The 18,394-nt window shown below is 67.1% G+C and overlaps 1 protein-coding gene and 1 long non-coding RNA gene across 11 annotated transcripts in view; one reads left to right on the top strand and one right to left on the bottom strand.

Annotated features, from left to right (window-relative positions):
• ARVCF (ARVCF delta catenin family member) overlaps positions 1–17,374 on the bottom strand; it is a 31,355-nt gene extending 13,981 nt beyond the window's left edge. For 3 of the 10 annotated variants that reach the window (XM_081541805.1, XM_081541806.1, XM_081541810.1), the window contains exons 1-2: positions 17,158–17,374; positions 2,740–2,948 (exon numbers count right to left, since the gene is read on the bottom strand). In XM_081541805.1, the coding sequence (XP_081397931.1) occupies positions 2,740–2,934 (195 nt within the window). In that variant the 5' untranslated portion in view covers positions 2,935–2,948; positions 17,158–17,374. Of the gene's footprint in view, positions 1–2,739; positions 2,949–5,326; positions 5,524–5,726; positions 6,393–6,718; positions 8,007–16,323; positions 16,436–17,157 lie in introns of those variants that run through there. The other 7 variants (XM_081541807.1, XM_081541811.1, XM_081541813.1 and 4 more) reach the window with 6 other exon arrangements.
• Positions 189–3,113, top strand: LOC145526420 (uncharacterized). The gene is made up of 2 exons (XR_014068882.1): positions 189–901; positions 2,065–3,113. It is a non-coding gene; the product is annotated as an uncharacterized LOC145526420 (long non-coding RNA).
• Positions 17,375–18,394: the final 1,020 nt, after the last annotated feature.

Here is an 18,394-nt window from a genome sequence, read left to right as displayed (position 1 = left end):
ATCGGGCGGGGCCAAGCTGGGGCGGGGCGGCGAGCAGCCAATAGGGCGTGGCCAAGCTGGAGTGGGGCGGAGCGAAACTGGGGCGGGGCGGCGAGCAGCCAATCGGGCTGGGTGGCGCCCGGCGGGCGGGGAGGGGCGGGGCGAGCCGCAGCCAATCGGGAGGGGCGGCGCCCGGCGGGGGGCGGGTCGGGGCCGAGCCGAGGTCGGCCTCCGCCCCCGCGGCCGGTTAGGGCTCCCGGTCCCCACGCCCCTGCCGCGGGGCTGGCATTTTCCCGCTGAGCCCTTCCCGGGCCTCGGTTTGCTCCCAGTGAAAGCACTCACAGCCCCCCACCCCTGCATGTGGCCCAGAGGCCTCTGAGACTTGAGGTTCCCCTCTCTGGGTCCCCCAGCCGCTGAGCGGTGTCAGAGCAGACAGATCACAGGGCGGGGAGGGAGCACCACTGTTGGGTGGCTGGGTGAAGGCTGGCGGGCCTAGCTGGCCTCAGACCCTCTCCTCCCGCCTTTGATGTACTAAGCGGTGGCTGGGGGGTCGGTTATCAGGGCTTCTGACCAGTCCGGGGGTGAACTCTCCGCCTCCAGCAGGCCACACCCGGGAAGTCTGGCTCCCCCTAAGGGAACACAGACCTGGAGGAGGTTCAAGGGGCTGGACACGAGAGGGTGCCCTGGCCTGGGCTCTCTGCTTTCCGCCCACTTCTCCCCAGACCCCATGCCCCTTCCAAGTCACGCCAGCACACGGGCCACGCAGCCAGCACGCTCAAGCTCTCTGGGTGCCCACTGCATGTCCTTCTAAGCCTCAGTTTCCCTTGAGTTACTCCTCACCACTGGCCCCTGTAACTTGGAGCCACGCAAGGCAGGAGCAGAAGATGGGACCACTGCCCTGAGGGAACCTGGACACTTCTATGTGAGTAGTTCCTTCTCCCAAATCTCACCGTCTGCTAGTGCCCCCGTCACACCCCCATCTTGGCCTGGCCTGCAACTGGCCAGGTCCCCACAGGTGACCCCCGCCACACACATGTTGGGTGAGGGCCAGCCCTGCTCCAGCCAGCCTGCTCCAGGTGTCCGGAGGAGGCCACCCTTTCTGCTGGACGATGAAAGCCTGCAGTTAGGGCTACGGCACAGCCTCGGGGTCACGGCACCCCTCGGGGTCCCCCACCCCTTGGCTCCCTGGACCCAGCCACCTGCCTGGCCACCAGCCTCCAAGCTTCGCAGACCCAGGCTGACCCTGAGGATCAGGTCCAGGCAGCCGAGGGTCACAGGTGGGTCACCAGGCACCTCCTGCTGAGACGGGGCTGGGAAGCAGGTGTGGTGTGGAGGCCGCCAGGCCCGGCCGGCGACAGGTGGCTCGGCCTCCCCAGAGTCCCCACAGGTCCTGCTAGTCTGACCTCAGCCTGAGAAACCATCTCCTGCCAAGAGATGGAGGGAGGCCTGGAGGGCCCTAGGTGCGGAGGGGCCGTGGGCGGGGAGGGTGGTGGCCTTTAAGGCCAGGGCAGCTCCGGGCTATGGGAACATCTTCCTGCGGGGTCGTCGACCCTCAGCGCACCCTCTGGGCTGGACGCCAGAGCCCTTACCAGACTGGGAGGGCTGGAGCCTGGAAAGAGCGCTCGGCGCCCAAAGAGTAACCTTGGGGTCATGGGCGGCCGCTGTCCCCATGAGGCCCAGCTGGCTGTGTCGCTACCCAAGTTTGGGGATGCAGGCCTCACTGTCTGGAGTGCCCGGGGTCCAGGGGGCCCCGGGGAGGCACTCTGTACCTAGACCCACTTGGCCTCAGCTCCAGCCTCTGTGAACCAGCTATGTGGCCCCATCAGCGCCAGCCAGCATGGGAAGAGCTGCCTAACGTGTCCGGCCCCTGGAGAGGTGTCTTCGGCTCTGACCGTGGACCTTGCTGGGCTGTGCGTGTGGACTGCCCATCATCAGAGGAGGACATCAAGGGCTCAGGGAAGTCACTGGTCATGCCCCGCGTCTGACTACAGGCCACTGCTCTGAGTCCCACACGCCCAGGCTGGGCAGCTGAGCCTGCTGGACCAGTCTCGGGCCAGACCCATACCCTGTTCCCTCTCTCTCCAGCCACAGAGGCCCCAGGTCCCTACTCTGCCAGTGTGAGTCTGGCTCCCCGGAACCCTGCCGGCGCCCTGCCCTGAACCTCCGCCCATCACAGCGACCTCAAGGCAAAGCGTTCCCTCTTCCACCGACACCCCAGGAGCCAGCCCCCACCTGTGGGTTTGGCGGTGGGACACAGCTCACATGGGGAGGAACCCAGGAGGCTGCACTGGACTGTCCACTCCCACCTCAGAGTTCTCGGGCCAGGAGCAGACCAGGCTCACCCCTCCTGGGGCTGCGCAGGGGCAATGGCCATCACGCTCCAGGCGGCAGGCAGAGCCCAGCCTTGCCTGAGCCTCCCCAGCAGCTGGCCTGCTGACGGACGCAGCAGCAGCGAAGGCAGGGAGACTTCATGGAAGCTGAACCCTCCACGTGCCCAGGCTGAGGGCTGAGCCACCCAGAGCGGACCCTGCTCAGCTGCCTGGGCCCCGGGGGCTCCCTCAGGTGGAAAGTGCTGTTCTGAGGGTCTGGCCATGTCCTGCCCCCTTGTCACATGTCCTGCACACCCAGGGGGGCCGGAATCCCACTCCCTTTCCCTCCCAAGGCCCCAGGAGGCCTGGCAATAAGCCGCTGCCTGTGGGCTTGTGGTCCACCTGGGTCCCGTGATTGTCTTCCCTCTGGGCCGAGTCCCAGGGCTAGTACCTGCAGAACCAGCTGTTGCCAGGCCATGGGCAGGGACTGCCCACCGCCCGCGCCAGGCTGCTGGGCGCGCTCCAGCTGCAGGGCGACATGGCGCCGCTCCTGCTCCAGCGCCTGCGTCAGCCGCTCGAAGCGGGCCTCCTGCTCTCTCACTGAGGCCAGGATGGTGGCGGCCGAGCGCACGCTGCAGTCCTCCATGACCGGGGCTCCAGCTGTGGGCAGAGCAGAGCAAGTCAGGGTGCGGCCAGGGCGAGGGCCCGGGAAGGCCATCGCAGGCCCCCTGCCCACCCCACTCTCAGAGCACGTGACTCACGACCGAACCAGAGCGTGCAGCCCTCTGGAGACACTCCACATTGATTAAATTCTAAATTAAAAGCCATTAATCCAATGCTGGCCGGAAGCAGGAGGCTCCCTCCCCGGGGTGTGCGGGGCTCTGACCCAGGCTCCCTGCTTCCTGCCAGGCCCGGCAGAACTGCGGGCCCTGAGCCCACGGGCGAGGACTGGGGAGGGGAGGGAGAGCTCGGAGGAGCGGACGTGACCAGCTCGCAGACCTCCTGGGCCCTCCGCTGACCACAGCACCCGCCAGCTCACCCCAGCCTGGCAGCCCCCGCGCAGGCCCAGCTCAGAGGTGGACGCTGGGGCTTGGAGAGTGTGGGAGGCCCCTCTGTGGCCACAGGGCTGGCCCGATGGGCCCGGGGCGCCAGCGCGCAGGGAGTGGGAGGCTGCCCCGTGGCTGCTGGGCGCCCAGGCTGCCTGGGTGGGGGCGGGCACGACATGGGCTGCATGCCAGCGGCCCCCTCCACTCACAGCCGAACCCCAGGGAGGCACAAGGCCTGACCCAGGGTGGCCCCCTCGCCCTGTACTGACGTGGGGCCTGGGTGTGGTGGGCAGCACCCCCAAAGGGTCAGATGAGCTGCTCACAGGCCCAAGGACAGCACCCAGGGAGGAGGGTCAGCCCTGGGCTCGGCTTGTACCAGCGTGGCTGGGCCAGGGGCGCGGGCACACCTCAGAGACCCCCCACGCCTATGACAGATGGGCAGACCGTGGCCCCACGAGGGAAAAGGCCAGTGGGGCCCAGAGCTGGCCTTCACCTGCCCCGCGCCTCTCACACCAGCGCCACAGCAGCAAGCCGAACTACCGGGACAGCAGTCAGCACAAGCGGTGGGCCACGGCAGGCTGTGTGTTTTTAAGCCGGACGGAGAAACTGTGACGATGCCTCCCCCAGTGGATTCCGGGGAGAGGTGAGCACCAGGCTCACCTCTCTGCTGGCCTGGGAGGCCTGGGAGCTGGCGCCATGTGCCCTGTGGGACCACAGTGACCTTCACCCTCCTCCCTGGCCAGCACCTTCCCTGCCCCTGTCCACCAGTGTGGGCCTCGCACTGCCCACTGGGCAGACCCCTCACACCCCTGCCCAGATCCTGACCCCAGTGTCCTGAGTCCCGGGTGCAGGCTGCTCATGGTGGGGGTGGGGGACGTCTAGCAGGAAGACAGGGACAGATGTACCGTCCAGAGACCACCTTGTCTGTCCCGGGACAGGTGTCCAGGCTGAGCCTCCCTTCCCGGGAGGACCCCCAGGTGGGTGGAGGGATGGAAGGGCAGGAAGCAGGTGGAAGGGAGCACAGGGGAGTAGTGAGGGGAGCACGAGGAGCGGTGAGGGGAGCACGAGGAGCAGTGAGGGGAGCACAAGAATCAGTGAGAGGAGCAGTGAGGGGAGCACTAAGCGGAGCATGGAGAGCAGTGAGGGGAGCACGGAGAGCAGTGAGGGCGAGCACAAGGAGCAGTGAGAGGAGCACTGAGGGGAGCACTAAGGGGAGCACTGGGAGCACAGAGAGCAGTGAGGGGAGAGCGGGGAGCACTTAAGGGAGCATGGAGAGCACTGAGGGGAGCACGAAGAGCAGTGAGGGGAGCACTAAGGGGAGCGCTGGGAGCACAGAGAGCAGTGAGGAGAGCACTGAGGGGAGCACTAAGGGGAGCGCTGGGAGCACAGAGAGCAGTGAGGGGAGCACTGAGGGGAGCGCGGGGAGAATTGAGGGGAGCATGAAGAGCAGTGAGGGGAGCACTGAGGGGAGCACGGAGAGCACTGGGGGAACGGTAGGGGAGCGCGGGGAGCACCGGGGGGAATGGTAGGGGAGCGCGGGGAGCACTGGGGGGAGCGCGGGGAGCACTGGGGGGAGCGCGGGGAGCACTGAGGGGAACACGAAGAGCAGTGAGGGGAGCACGGGGAGCGGTGAGGGGAGCACAAGGAGCAGTGAGAGGAGCAGTGAGGGGAGCACTAGGGGAGCGCAGGGAGCATGGAGAGCAGTGAGGGGAGCACTGAGGGGAGCGCGGAGAGCACTGAGGGGAGTGCGGGGAGCAGTGAGGGGAGCGCAGAGAGCAGTGAGGGGAGCACTGAGGGGAGCACGCGGAGCACTGAGGGGAGCACGGAGAGCGGTGAGGGGAGCAGTGAGGGGACATGTGGATGTTGCCGGGGGGGGGAGCAGGGTGGGTTGGTCCGCAGGGGGCAGCTCGGGGAGGAAGGGAGGCTGGCTGCAGCAGGGTGGGGGTGGGCAGCCGGAGGCTGAGTGCGTGGGCAAGGTAGAGGTGGACATACCCCCCCATGGGCTCCTAGCCGGCCGGGGTGGCACTGCAGCCAGCAGTCGCTCTCCCAGGAGGCCGTGGGGGCCCAGAAGGACTGGGGGGTTGCTGAACGTCCCCTGAAACTGTGCCTGGCTTGCCGCTCCTCCTCCTCACGGGCCCAGCCAAACCCGGCTCCAGAAATCAAATTATGGGGATGCAGTCCAGTCTGGGCTGAGGAATTAGAGGAATTTCCGATGGGTCAGGCCAGCGGGGAGGCAGGCAGGAGGCCGGGGCTCCAGGGCCCTCCCCTCGCAGGCCCTTTGCTGGCACACTGCCCAGAGCCCCTGACCTCCATGAGGGAAGGACAGGGCTCTGCTTCCGCAGCCCGGCCCCTTACCCCCGGGCAGGAGGGGAGTGGGCTGCAGCCCACCTACCTGGGAGGGCGCCGTGTTGCCCCGGCCCCGCGAGGGCCTGCCTTCACCCCACCACCCTCACAGGGGTCAGAGGGCGCCCTCAGCCATGGGGAGAGCTGCTGGCCGAAGCCACGAGGATGGCACGGTGCCACGGCCAGGCGGGGTCTGCATCCGCCCATCACGGCAAGGCCCGCAGGGTCACCCAGAGCTGGTGCGGGGGTGGGTGCAGGCCTGGGCGGGAAGAGACTGTTCTCGACCCTAAGGCCGTGGAAGAAACTGCAGAGGAGAAGGGACCGGCTCGCCTTTGCGAGAAAGAAGTTCTTCTGAGCATCCGGAAAACGCGCCCTGCGCCAAGGCCGAGCTGGGTGGAGCAAGCGCTCAGATGGGGGCCAGTGCGCTGCGCGCTCACCACTACAGAAGCCGGGCAGGCACGTGGGACACACGCCACTGCTCTGCACCGTTGCCTGTTTCCAATTTTCCACGATAGGCAGTAGGAACAAAAGACAAAACCGAGATACCGTTGACACGCGGGGATCAAGGATTCACAGCGTCCAGTAGACAAGCGATCCCCTCCATCTGCACAGTGTCTGGAGGAGTCAGCAGAAACCAAAGCCCAGCCCAGGAGCGAAAAGGGCGCCTCCTCGGTATGCTGGGCTTCCCTGGTGGCTCAGCTGGTAAAGAATCCACCTGCAATGCAGGAGACCCCAGTTCGATCCCTGGGTTGGGAAGATCCCCTGGAGAAGGGAAAGGCTGCCCACTCCAGTACTCTGGCCTGGAGAACTCCATGGACTGTATAGTCCATGGGGTCACAAAGAGTCGGACACGACTGAGCAACTTTCACCAGACGCTACTGGACCAGGTGTGTGGCCCAGCAATGCTGTGCGAAGCATGAGTGTGGAAACGGTCACACACACACACACTAGCGCGTACACACACGGGAAGAAGGGCACGTAAGCTGCGGTGGGGCTCTGGTGGAGGAATGCAGGAACCACGGGCGCAGGCAGGGCCCCTACCCACAGCATCCTGGCAGGTGGGGGCGGGGCCCGGAAGCTCGACCCGGGCCCCGAAGGAAGCCTGGTCCTCAGGGCGCTGCATTCAGCCTGGACGTCAGTTTCGCCCAGCAGAGGAGATGCCCCGCTGTCACCCGGGCCGGTCACCGTGGGGGTGGGAGGTGGGCACAGGTGGCCCCTCGGTGACCTCCTGCCCCTAGGCTGTCCCCATGAACACCCAGGAGCACCCACTGACTGCACCCACTGGCCGCTCTGGGCAGGGGCGGCAGTCTGGGTTGCCCTTCCTGAGGGGTTCCTGCCCCGCACAGAGGAGGCGCCTGGGGCCTGCGCAGCACTGGTCAGGCCCAGGGCAGGGGGCCGCTGGATGGGCAGTCTGCGAGGACCGGAGGATGTGAGGGCTGTTGTAGGAAGCCTGGGGGCAGGCTGAGGCAGGAACGCTTTCCGGGGCGTGTGGGGCCTGAGGTCCGGCATTCAAGAGCCTAGGGCTGGGGCCAGGGCCGGGGCCCGGGAGCGGCCAGGTAGCCACAGGCTGGACATGGCAGGGACAGGCCTGGCCCTGGCCAGAGGGTGGGTGAGCGTGCCAGTTACAGGGATGGGAGGCCTGGGCCACAGGGAGCCCCCATCAGACCCCAGAAGGGTCTCGGTCTGAGATTCCTGCCGGGGCGGGTTATAGATGCGTGCTCCGAGTCACGGGGACTTGCCACTCCGGGGAGACTCGGCGGACAGCTGCCCTCCGCCCTGGCCCCAGACTCTGGCTGCGCCACAGCCCGAGGGCAATGCCCGACAGGCTCTGAGGTGGGGCTTGGCACTGAGGACCCCACCCACGGTGTCTGCCGCAGCCAGTCCAAGGCCGCCCCAAGGGAGGGCAGGACAGGGAGGTATGGGGCTGGCGGGCACACTGCTCTCTGCACCAGCAGCCCACCCCCTCCAGCCCGGCCACGAAAGGGGAGCCCACGGTGGGCCATGCGGGGCAGCGGCCTGTTGTCTGCATCGCCTCCCCTGGGGGGTCCCCCTGGGAGGTGGCTCCCCCCTCCGCATTCCATCCCGGGAGAACCCCTCCGTATGGTGCTCTGGGGTGGGCACCGGGCCGAGGCATTCCTGGGGGGCACCAAACGCGGGGATTCCCACTGGTCCCCAGGCCCGGGAGCCCAGCTCCTGCCCAGAGGCCAAGAGGGCACTGAGGCCTCCAGGAGCCCAGGCTGGCACAGCCGGGCAGCTTCCGTCCAGGCCTAGGGCCGCAGCCCGCGTGCACCAGTGCCCTCTGCCAGGAACACCCCTTCCCCCCCAAGACGTAGGACCCCTTCTTCCCAGACCCCCTCTGTCACCATGGCAATGCCCAAGCTTCCCGGAGACCGGACAGAGCCTCTTTGTGGCAGCACAAAGCCCCTTTGAGGGGTAGCGGGGCTTCAACCCCAGGGAGCCTGTGGCCAGTGGGTCTCTGGGGGACACGGCCGGGCCCCTCAGCCCAGCCCTCGCCCTGAGGCTGCAGAGCCAAGGAAGCCGCATAGTCTGGTGGTCCGGTATACCGACCCCAGCACTGCCTGCCCACAGAAGCGTCCCTGGGGTGAGCCCCCGGCCCTGGGGGGCTCCCTGTGGGGGCCTGGGGACTTCCCACATCCTCCCAGCCTTTGACAGGAGACCTGCTTTTCCTGGATAAGGGGATGGGCCAGAGGCAGCAGGGAAGCCCCCTGCAGGACAGGAAGTTGGATTCAGGACCAGGTTGGGGGCACAGGGTGCAGGTCTGGAGCTAGGCTGGCCCAGCCCCCCATCCCACCCCACCTCCACCCGCCTGCCCCAAGGAGGTGCAGCTGGGCCAGCCGGGTGGCCCGAGGCAGGCTTGCCACAGCCAGGAGCTCAGGACAGACTGGGCCAGGAGGAGGCCTTGCAGGGGAGGGGAGATGGGACCCCAGGGGCAGTGTGGGCCCAGCGCAGAGCCCCCCAGCATGTTGCTTGGTCCCCGCCCAGCCCCCCATCCCCACAGGCCCCAGCCACCCTGGCCACTGCTGACCAGGCAGCTGGCAGTGCCCCGTGTGCCGGGCACCCTGCCCGGCGGCCCTCCCCGCGTGACCTCAGCCTGACCCCTGCAGCTTTGCTAACCCAGCACCCTGGAGGAGGGGCCACAGCCCCGGGGGCAGCACAGGGCCATGCTGGTCTGGAAGGGTCGGTCTGCTGTGGGCAGACCCACAGCGGGCAGGGGCGCGGGCTGCCAAGGGCCTGGCCCTCACGGTCAGGGGCGGGGGCCCCTCACCCACCTGGCCGGCTGCCCTGCCAGCATTCCTGGGAGCTGCTGACTCTTCTGGGCTCCCAGACAGGCTCGCACGGACTGCTGTCAGCAGTCCTGGGTCCCCCCCACCAAGCCCAGCCCAGGGCCTTGCGGTCCTGTGGCTCAGTTTTGGGGAGGTTCCCCGGGAAGTGTGAGAGTGGGCAACTGGTCACCCATTCCCTCATCAGGGAATAACAGAGGGCCCTGCAGACACAGCGCCCACAGCCCGGGGTAGTGCCCGTGTCAGGAAGACCCTCCAGTGGCTGTGGGCAGAGGCAGGGTGGCTGGGCCGCCTGGGCCTGAATGAGTGGGCGACCGGGCGGATTGCACCCCGGGAAGGGGGCCCCGGGCCCCTCCAGCCCCGCTCCCAGCCCACAGCATCTAAGGGCCAGGCCCCGCTGGTCTGCCCTGGCCCAGGGTCCTGTGTGGCCTCCCGCTGGCACTGGTGCCTCCCAGGGGCCCTAGGACCCCCCCACCTCCTCCCAGAAGCTGAGCTGAATGCCAGTTCCTCTGCTCCAGACGGCCCTTCCCCCTTCCCCGGGAACCGGGAGCCAGACCGGTGCCCGAAGCCTAGGAGCACCCATGGCAACATGTCCAGACACCAGCAGCCTCCAGCCAACAGCACAGTCTCACATTTTATATGCAAATACCCCAGCAGGGGCAGGGGGCACCACCCCACCCCACCCAGTGCAGACTCTGCCTCCACCCCCCCGCCCCCTCCTCAGTGCCCCTGCCTGGCTCCCCGACCCCCCCATACCATGAGAACACAGGGGCATGTGCCCTGGCCCCACCAGCAGGATGTGGATCGCTGCGGCAGGCCAACTGGCAGTGTGGGGGCCTCCTTGGACCCACCCGCGGGCACACGCCTGCAGCCACCCACAAGGTCACGCGCACACACGCCCGTCCGCGCCGTGCAGCTGTTAACACACCAAGCTTCCCCAAGTGGCCTTGCCTGCCCTGGGGAACGGGTGGTGGGTGGTCTCTGACATCCGTGTGCTGGGGGAGGCAGGAGTCTGGCTCCTGGAGGGTTGGGCAGACCCGTGATGCCAGGCCTGTGGCGCCCAGCCTCGGTCCACACCGGGGGTCCCTGTGACGGGAGGGGGGGTATGGACGAGCCAGGACCCTGGACAGAAGCCCTGGGGCGGCAGAGACCCCAGCGCCTGGGGCTGCCCCAGGGCCCCGGAGAGCTGCAGTTAACCAGCACAAGCCTGAGGGAGCTGTTGATACGTGTCCTTGAGGGGTGAAAGACACCTTGATATGATGAGCTGGGAACAAACTACAAGACGGACCGATCGTGGACCCCACGGGGATTTGAAGGAAAACACAGTGGAGGCTTGGCGGCCGGGATGCTGTCCGAGGCCACAGGACACAGACCCGAGACAGACCTGCCAAACCGCGGAAAACAACCCAGAGCCGTCAGGAGGGAGGACGGGAGCGGTTGGACCGGGATGCTGGGCCGCGTCTACCGGCACAGGGGGTCCCCGAGAGACCCCAGAACCGGCCGCGAGCCGCCCCACAGGGGGCCTCCAGCAGTGCTGTGGAGTCGCGTCGGGCCTGAGCTCCGCCCAGGAGGAAGCCGGGAAGGCTGTGGTCACACCAAGCTGGGCCTGCAGGACGTGCTCTCCCGGGACTCTGTGCCCCAGCCGCCAGGCCACCGGGCGCCGGGCCACCCCAGGAAGCACCGTGGGGTCCACAGTGCCACCGAGCGGTCTGTGATGTCAGCTCAGGCCCCCGAGGCCCACCCATCCTATTTGTAGGCAGACGCTCCTCTGCGGTGAGGACTGGCTGACAGCTCTGCAAACAGGGCACCTCCCTTTCTCCCTTCTCTCAACATCTCGAGGGTAAACCCGGCCCTGGACGTTCTAAGGAAACATCGGGCAGACTTCTCACCGTCGGGGCTGACTTGCCACCCGGGCCCTGTGTGCCCACCTGCACACTTGACCCCCCAACCACGGCCGAGGGCAGAGGGGCCGCAGGGCGCCAGGCTCTCCCTGCAGGGCACGAGCAAGCGGAGGCCCCAGAGGCCAGGCTGCCAGCCGGCTCCCAGTCTCGTCATCTTGCAAAATGCAGAGAGCAGCAAGTACATTCAGATGAATGAATGGCCTAATTAGGATTTCACCGAGAGTGAAAATATTTTGAAAAGAGAAAGTTTAACTAAAGGCATATTTGAAATACCAAACTCATCAATTGCAAACATCAACCTGGCAACGTGTGCCGGGAGGGTGGGGGTCGTGGGGGCCTCCCTCGCCCCACCTGACAACAGGAAGCCCTCCTCAGATTGGAGCACAAGACCAAAGTCAGGGCGGAGCTGACGACCCTGGTGCCCCGTGGAGGGTCACGCCAGGCCGGGAGGAGGCACATGCTCAGGGCCTGGGGAAGGAAGCTGACAGTCTGGTCCAGGCCAGGAGCAGAACAGAGCACCTAGGGGACAGGCAGAACCTGACCGTGGCTGGCGGGGCAAGGCCGCACCCTGAGCTGAGACGCAAACAGGCAGGTGTGGGTGCAGCTGGTGGTGCTTCCACTGGAGGTCACAAGTGTGCCAGGCCCACACCTGGAGGAGGAGGCCCACATACCCCCCGAAGGCCGCCAGGGAGCAGGGGAGCCTCGGGGGGCCGCCCAGGCCCTCCCAGCCACCAGGAGCTGCATGCTCAGAGGCTGGATGCCTCCAAGGGGGCCCGCGTCGCTGTGGGGGCTTCCGAGAGGCTTCCCCACAGCAGGGACTTGTTCTTGGTCACCAAGGGGGACCAGAGGGGCTGGAGATTCAGGGAAACCAGAGCGGGACCCGCGTGCACACAGGCCAGCACGGCGGGGCCCCCCGACAGTGTGGACCGGTTCGGACCTGCGGGGCCAGCTCGAGGCCGCCTGCGACTGAACCACACAGGGGCTGGTTGGCCTGAGCTTCCAACGAGGACCCAGGGGCTCCCGTTTCCAGTTGCCACTGACAGAACACGTCGGTCAGGTAACAGTTCCGATACAACTGTGTCAACCAAGTTCAGCCCTCGCCTCGCATATGCGTCAACGCAGACTCCAGGTGGGTGAAATCTCGGGCGTGGACGCCGACCTGGAAACACCAACAGGGGTGGACGAACGCATGCTTGCCCGGCCACGCTCAGAGGACACGCGTGGGACACGGAACCGTCGGAAGATGAAGCCTTCCACAGCTTCTGTGCAGAACGTGCAAAGTTTGAAACTTTCTCGAACAGAAAGTCACCAACCACAGGCAAACATTGAAAGGCTGTAAAAAGCCTGCCGTGGCCGATGCACGTGGCCGTGACCCCAAGAGGCCCCACAGCCTGGATGCAGGGCGAGCCTCCTCATCCCGACCGAGCAGGCCCTGCGTGGCCCCGCAGCCTGGCCACTGAGACGCTGGGCTGGTGTTCTGAGAGGCTGCCACCCTCTGCGAGTCCATCAGTGTGGCAAACTGACCGCCCGGCTATGCGGGTCCGGGGCCCCCTCGGCCTCTGTCCCTGCCTCACTCCCCAGGCGCCACGCCCCATGCCCCTGGAGCTGTCACTGCAGAGGAGCCCATGAGGCAGGGCCGGCGCACGCCGGGCACAGCTCCTCCCCCTCTGACCATGGCCCGGGGCAGCTGTGTATGCCAGAGGCCACCTGGCCCCGTTGGACAAAGCCTCCCGCAGCACGTGGGCCTGTTGCCTGTCACTGCTGGCGGCTCCAGCCTCTCTGGTTCGGCGGGAGCTGCCCGAAGCAGGAGCGGAGCTGGTGGCTTGTGCAACACATGGGCACTGACCTGCCGGGCGTCCACGTCAGGGCAGCGCAGACCTGCCTGGCTGACGTCCTGGTGGGTTGTCCCCAACGCAGGCGCATCCTGCAAGCCAGTACGTGTGGTTCACGCCCAGCCCATTGGTGAACTCAAGCAGGGCTGGCAGGAGGCCTCACGTCCAGCCCTGTCCAGCCTGGGGCGCTGTGCCCACCTGGGCTGAGGCTGACCAGAGGCACACACACTCAGGCCACCATCCACCCCTCTGTTGACCACAAGCCACCCTGCCTGCCACCTGTGTGAGGACGGAACGTCCCCAGGGAGGTCAGCATGTCCAGGCACCTATCGGCCGATTCTTCGTCCTACAGGGAGCCAGAGGGTGCCTGCTGAGGCCAATCTGTGGGGCCGAGTCCCTGCTGGATGGGATCAGAGCCCGGCTGGTCACCCCTGGCCCGGGGACATCCCACAGCACGCCGACAGGGGCCCGCCCACAGGACCCTGAGCACGTTCTTGTCCCCACCTCGCACTGGGTCTGTGGCGTCTACACTTAGCATCGGCTGCCTGGGCGTGTCTAACAGTTCTGACTATCCTTCAAAAGCCGGAGCGTTCAGAGTTGTAAGCGGATAACCTCTCCAGCTTCCTGAGGCTGGGCGTGCTCTGCTGTGATAAGCTCCCACACCCGGGCCAGTGCAGGGGTCTGCGCCCCACCTCCCCCGGGTCCCCTGAGGCCGGCCACATCCGTGTCCCTCCCAGGCAGGCGGCGAGCCTCCCAGGCCCAGACCGAGGACCATGCAGCTGCCTGTCTCAGCCAGGGGGTTGGGGACACCACCCCCCCACCTGTGTCCAGGCCTGGGGACACCTCCCCTCTGCTTGCATCTAGGCCTGGCGATATTACTGAAAACATGAAAACCAGGGCGGTACAGACAGGAGGGAGGCCCCTCCGGGGACCACAGTGGTGGGAGTTCTCCCCCCGGCTCCGTAGTGTCACCCAAGTGGCCCCAAGCCTCCGCACAACCTTTCCTTGTGGACACGGCTCATTTGGGGGCCCAAGGGTGCGGCCTTCTGCCTCCTGCCAGCCCGTTCAACAAGGGGAAGGGCTTCCAGGCAGGGCAGGACTGTGACGGGAGAGCGGGAGGCCAGGGCCAGAGCCAAGGAAGAAGGGGGGCGGGGGGGCTCAAGCCAGATGTGTGTGTGCACGCGTGTACATGTGTGTGCCGGAGTTCCTGGAAGGGAGGCGTGGTTGGGAGTCTGCCCGCTGGTGGCAGGACCTGCGGCTCCCACCCTGAGGTCTCAGGAATCAGCGTTTGGTCCAAATGTGAAATGTCTGGGGCACATCTGCTTCTGGCTTAAGCGTTGACAAAGACCTTGTCCCATGAGAACTACAACGTGCTTTTATTATCAGTCGTGATAACCACCCAACCACGGGAAGAACGTGGCTCCTATCTCGGGGGCTCCAGCGGGCCAAGAAGCCACCAAAGCAGAGGCAACCCGGGGTCCAGGCCAGTGTGGGGGTGGGGGGGTGTCTTCAGGGCAAGAAGGACTGAGGACCGGGAGGGTCTGGACGGTGAGGGGTGGGCGTGGACCTGGGCAGGGTCTGCGTGCCCAGGGCGCCTGCCTCAGCAGCACTGTGTGCTGGGGCGCTGGGGGCAGAGCCTCATTAGAGCCCTGGGGCCATGGACGGACAGACGGACCGGCAGGCGTGAGATGTGAAGGCAGAAGCAGCGGTGGGGCTTGTGCTGCGAGGCCGAGGGTGCCTGTCGCAGGGAGCCCTCCTCAGCCACCCTCAGAGCCGGTTGGCAGCTGGGGGTCCCCTGCAGAACAAGGACCCTGCACCAAGAGCCTGGGGGCCAAGGGGGCTGCCCCCACCCCGGAAAGGCCTGTAGTGTCCCCGGCGGGGGCAGGAGCCCTCTGCAGGGACCGGCCAAGAGCCTCGACAGCAAGCACAGACCAGAGACGCCTGGCAGCGTGAGGGAGCCCCCATAGCACAATCCCAGTCTGGAGGGTGAGTGGGGCCCGGGCTGGGGGGAGTGGGTCTGGACTGGGGGGTGGGGGCCTGGACAGGGAGGATGGGGGATGGGGCCCAGGCTGGAGGGAGGGGGCCCAGGTTGGGGGGTGGGGGGGCCCAGGCTAGGGGGAGGGGTGATGGAGGAGGGGGCCTGGGCTGGGGGGATGGGCGGGCCGCTCTGGGCCATGGAGGGTGGTGAGGAGCCCAAGCTTGCCTTGCACTTAGCCTGGAGTCCTGCTTCACCACGGAAATCCTGGCCAGCCCCTGCTGGCTACTGGTCACTTTGCATTTTGAAAGGACCCCCTTTGGCTGCTCCCTCTGTGCTACCGAGGACACTGAGGCAGAGAGGCACGGCCTGGTGCTGAGGCCTGGCCTGGACCCAGGGGCCGCACATGACAGGATGGCCGGTGGGAGTCTGGGCCCGGCCTGCGGCCCCTGCTGTGCCCGGTACCCAGGGGCCTTGCCATCTCCAGCTCCCCACCCGGCCCGGACAGAGCAAAGCTCCAGTGAGTGCCTCTGGGCGCCTGGGGAAGGGTCACCATCCTCCCCCGAACTGGGGGGCTGGGTGGAGCCACTCTTGCTGGCTGTGGCATCCCAGGTGCCCTCTGGTGGCCGCACTCAGCTTGTGCCTACTCTGCTCGAGGGCGCCAGCCACTCAGGGTCCGCCAGGGCAGCGGTGAGGGCTGTGCCTCACACCGGCACCCCCCCCACAACCCCGGGCAGGGGCAAGGAGGAGGGGCCCCGTGAGTGATGCGGATGTCCCCCAGCTCCAGGCAAGTTGGCCATGCAGGCCTCCCGGGGGAAGCCCCAGGAAGGGGCTCCTGACCCCGAGTCCCACTGGTTACTCTCTGATCCTGAGTCCCCCCGTAACTCTGACCCCGAGTTCCCCGCTTATGCTCTGATTCTGGGGTTCCTGTGGAGTGGCTGACCCCTCATTTGAGTCTTGACGGATGAGGCAGCAAAGGAGCAGATGCCCAACTGAGCCACTGCTGGGGAAAGCGCAGGGAACCCTGGCCACCTCCCTGGCACCCCATGGCACTTACCCCCAGGACCCCTGCCCCGGCTGCCCCCTCCCTCCCTCCTGCTGGCTCAGGTAGGCTGGTGTCTCCACCTGCCCCTTGGCTCCTCTTGGAGGTGGAGGATCTCACTGGTCGCCCCGGGGTGGAGGGGAGGGAACCCACCTGAATCCTGTGCAGCACAGATGGGGCTGGTGGTGCAGCCCCCAGGGAAAGCGGGAGATGCAGAGGGACCCCTGGGACCGAGAAGCGACCTGAGGGGCCACCCTGGGGGGAGGCATGCGGCCCAGGCCAGGTTGGGGGGGCAGCTCTAGCCTGGCAGGACTGAAGGCGTGCCCCACTCACCCAGGAGGACGTGGTTAGCAGGCCTCGTGCCCATGTGGAGAGCAGGGTGGGGCTGGCCCGGCTGTGCTTGAGGGACCTCTTCCCCAGGCCACGGCCAGACCAGAGTCCTGAGTGCAGTGTGTGCTCTATGCCCGGTCCTGGGGTGGGTGCCGGTGGACCTCAGACTCGGGGGTGTGGGTGATGGGGGAGAGACAGAGCGCTGTGGAAGGGATGGGCGAGGCTGCGGGAAAACACGAGTGCCAGATTCACATAGACCCTCACCTGACGTGTGCCCTGCACGGTGACTCGGATGACATGTGAAAGGGGTGCGAGGGAGGGGGATTACACACGGAATGAGGCTCTCAGAGCGGCTGTTCTCCTTGTTCCTAAACACCTTTGGGTTAAAGGAAAAGAGGCTTGGGAGTCTCCAACTCCGGTTTTCACTGTGACACGTTGTGCAGAGGTTAGAAATGGTGACATGTTGTAATAACCCAATATTTAATTATTTAAGATCAAAAGAGGCAGGCTGGGGATCTCCGGCTGCTCAGGTTAGCAGCCAATCTGGACCGAGTCCCACTCCGGGTCGGGGGGGAGGGGGGACGCGCCTCACACAAGTGGGGCGCAGGGGTGGCGAGGAGGGGAAGCCAGGTTGGGGCTCTGGGCAGGGACCCCGGGCAGCGTTCCCCACCTCGTCCTCTGGGCGGCGGGAGCGGCGGGCATTCCCCGGCCCCGCCGTGCCGCTGCTTCCCGGCGGCTAGCCGCCCCGGGAAAGTTCTCCAGCCCCTGATCCGCTCGGCCGATGGAAAGTTTCCGTGGCTGCGTGGCGCCGGCCCAAGGCGCCCGGTCGAGTAGGGAGGACACGGCTCAGGTTGCGCCGCGACCGGAGGGGTGCCCCGAGCGAGGCGCACGGCCGGCCAGGCAGGACCCCAGGCCGCGCACAAAGGGACCCGCCCCCGCCGGTCCGGGATATCGCGCACCGCGGCGCGGTGCGGGTGAAGCGGGGCCGGCCTGGACCCCCGGCACTGACCCCTGCCCAGACCTCAGTTCCGGCCCCTACCCGGCCCGTAGCCCTGATGCCGGCCCCGACCCCGACCCGGGTTCCCGGCCGGAGCCTACCTGGAGCGCGGTTGTAGGCGGCGCCGCAGCACAGCCCCCGCCCCAGACGGGCGTCCGCGGGTCCCTCGGCGCGCGGCGTCCCCGGGCGGGCGCGGGTGACCGACCGGGGGCCTCCGATCGCGCCGGTGCGGGGCGCACCCTCAGCACCCCGCGCAACCCGGGCAAGCCCTCCGCCCCTCTCGCGGCCCGTGCGCAAAGCCGGCCTGCCGGCGACTCGACCCTCGCCCCGCCCCGCCGCCGCCACTGTTCCCATTGGTCGGGAGGCCCGGCAACCGGCGCCGATTGGGCGAGCGGGGGGAGACGCCGGCTTGCCATTGGGTGCTGGGGGTGTCCGTCTCTGCCGACCACTGCCCCTCGCGGAGCCGCGGAGGCCCGGGCACCTGCCGGGACCTATGCGGCTGTGGCCCGGGCTGCCGGCCGCCCTCTCCCGGCCGCCTTCGAGGACGTACCCAGGCCGTGCGGCCCGCGCGTGGAGCGGGGCAGGCCTGGCGCCCCATCCCCGGACTTGGGCCCGGTCGGCTCTATGACCACCCCCAGTTCCCGGGTATCCTCCTCCAGCGCCTGCTGTTGGCTGCACGCCGCGCCCGCCCATCGGGACCAGTTGTATTCCCCACAGTCCGCGAGGGAGCGTTCTGCTGCCTTCCCGTTTTACAGACGGGAAACCCACCGAGGCGTAGAGAGGTTCTCGCCAGCTTTAGGTCACTGGGAGGTGGCGGTGGGGCTCCAACCCAGTCCACCTGGGCAGTCTCCCACCCTCATCGCCCCAGGGTTCCCACTGTGGAGGCCCGAGTAGGGGGGACCCCTCGGGGAACAGTGGCTTTTCTCCTTCAGGGGTGAATTTACCGACACCGTGGGCTCCGCCCACCCTGCAGGGCCCGCGGGACTGGCCTCCCTCCCTGATCCAGGCTGCAGATGGGGGCTGGAAGGAGTCAGAGTTCAGGGAAGGTGGCCTCCGCCCCTAGCCCACCGCCACAGGGCCCAGAGGCCCCATCTGCCCCTCTCACCCACCCTCTACCTGGCTTCTGGCCAGTTCTGTAGGGACATCGCTTGGGCACCTGTGAAAAGCTGCAGGGAGAGCCGGGTTTCAGCTGGATATTAGAAGTTCCCAACAGCTGCAGATGCTTGAGGTCAAAAGGGTGGCCACACGAGGTCATGAGCTCCCATCTAAGGATGTATGTGTTCAGAGGTAGGGTGACAGGGAACCTGTGGTGACCCTGAGACCCCCATCTCATTGGCT

This window comes from Giraffa tippelskirchi, chromosome 11 (assembly GCF_054371585.1).
Source record: "Giraffa tippelskirchi isolate mGirTip1 chromosome 11, T2T-mGirTip1v1.2.pri, whole genome shotgun sequence".
Taxonomy (NCBI): domain Eukaryota; kingdom Metazoa; phylum Chordata; class Mammalia; order Artiodactyla; family Giraffidae; genus Giraffa; species Giraffa tippelskirchi.
The sequence above is the reverse complement of the archived record's forward strand: the minus strand, read 5'-3'. Positions and strand labels throughout refer to the sequence as shown.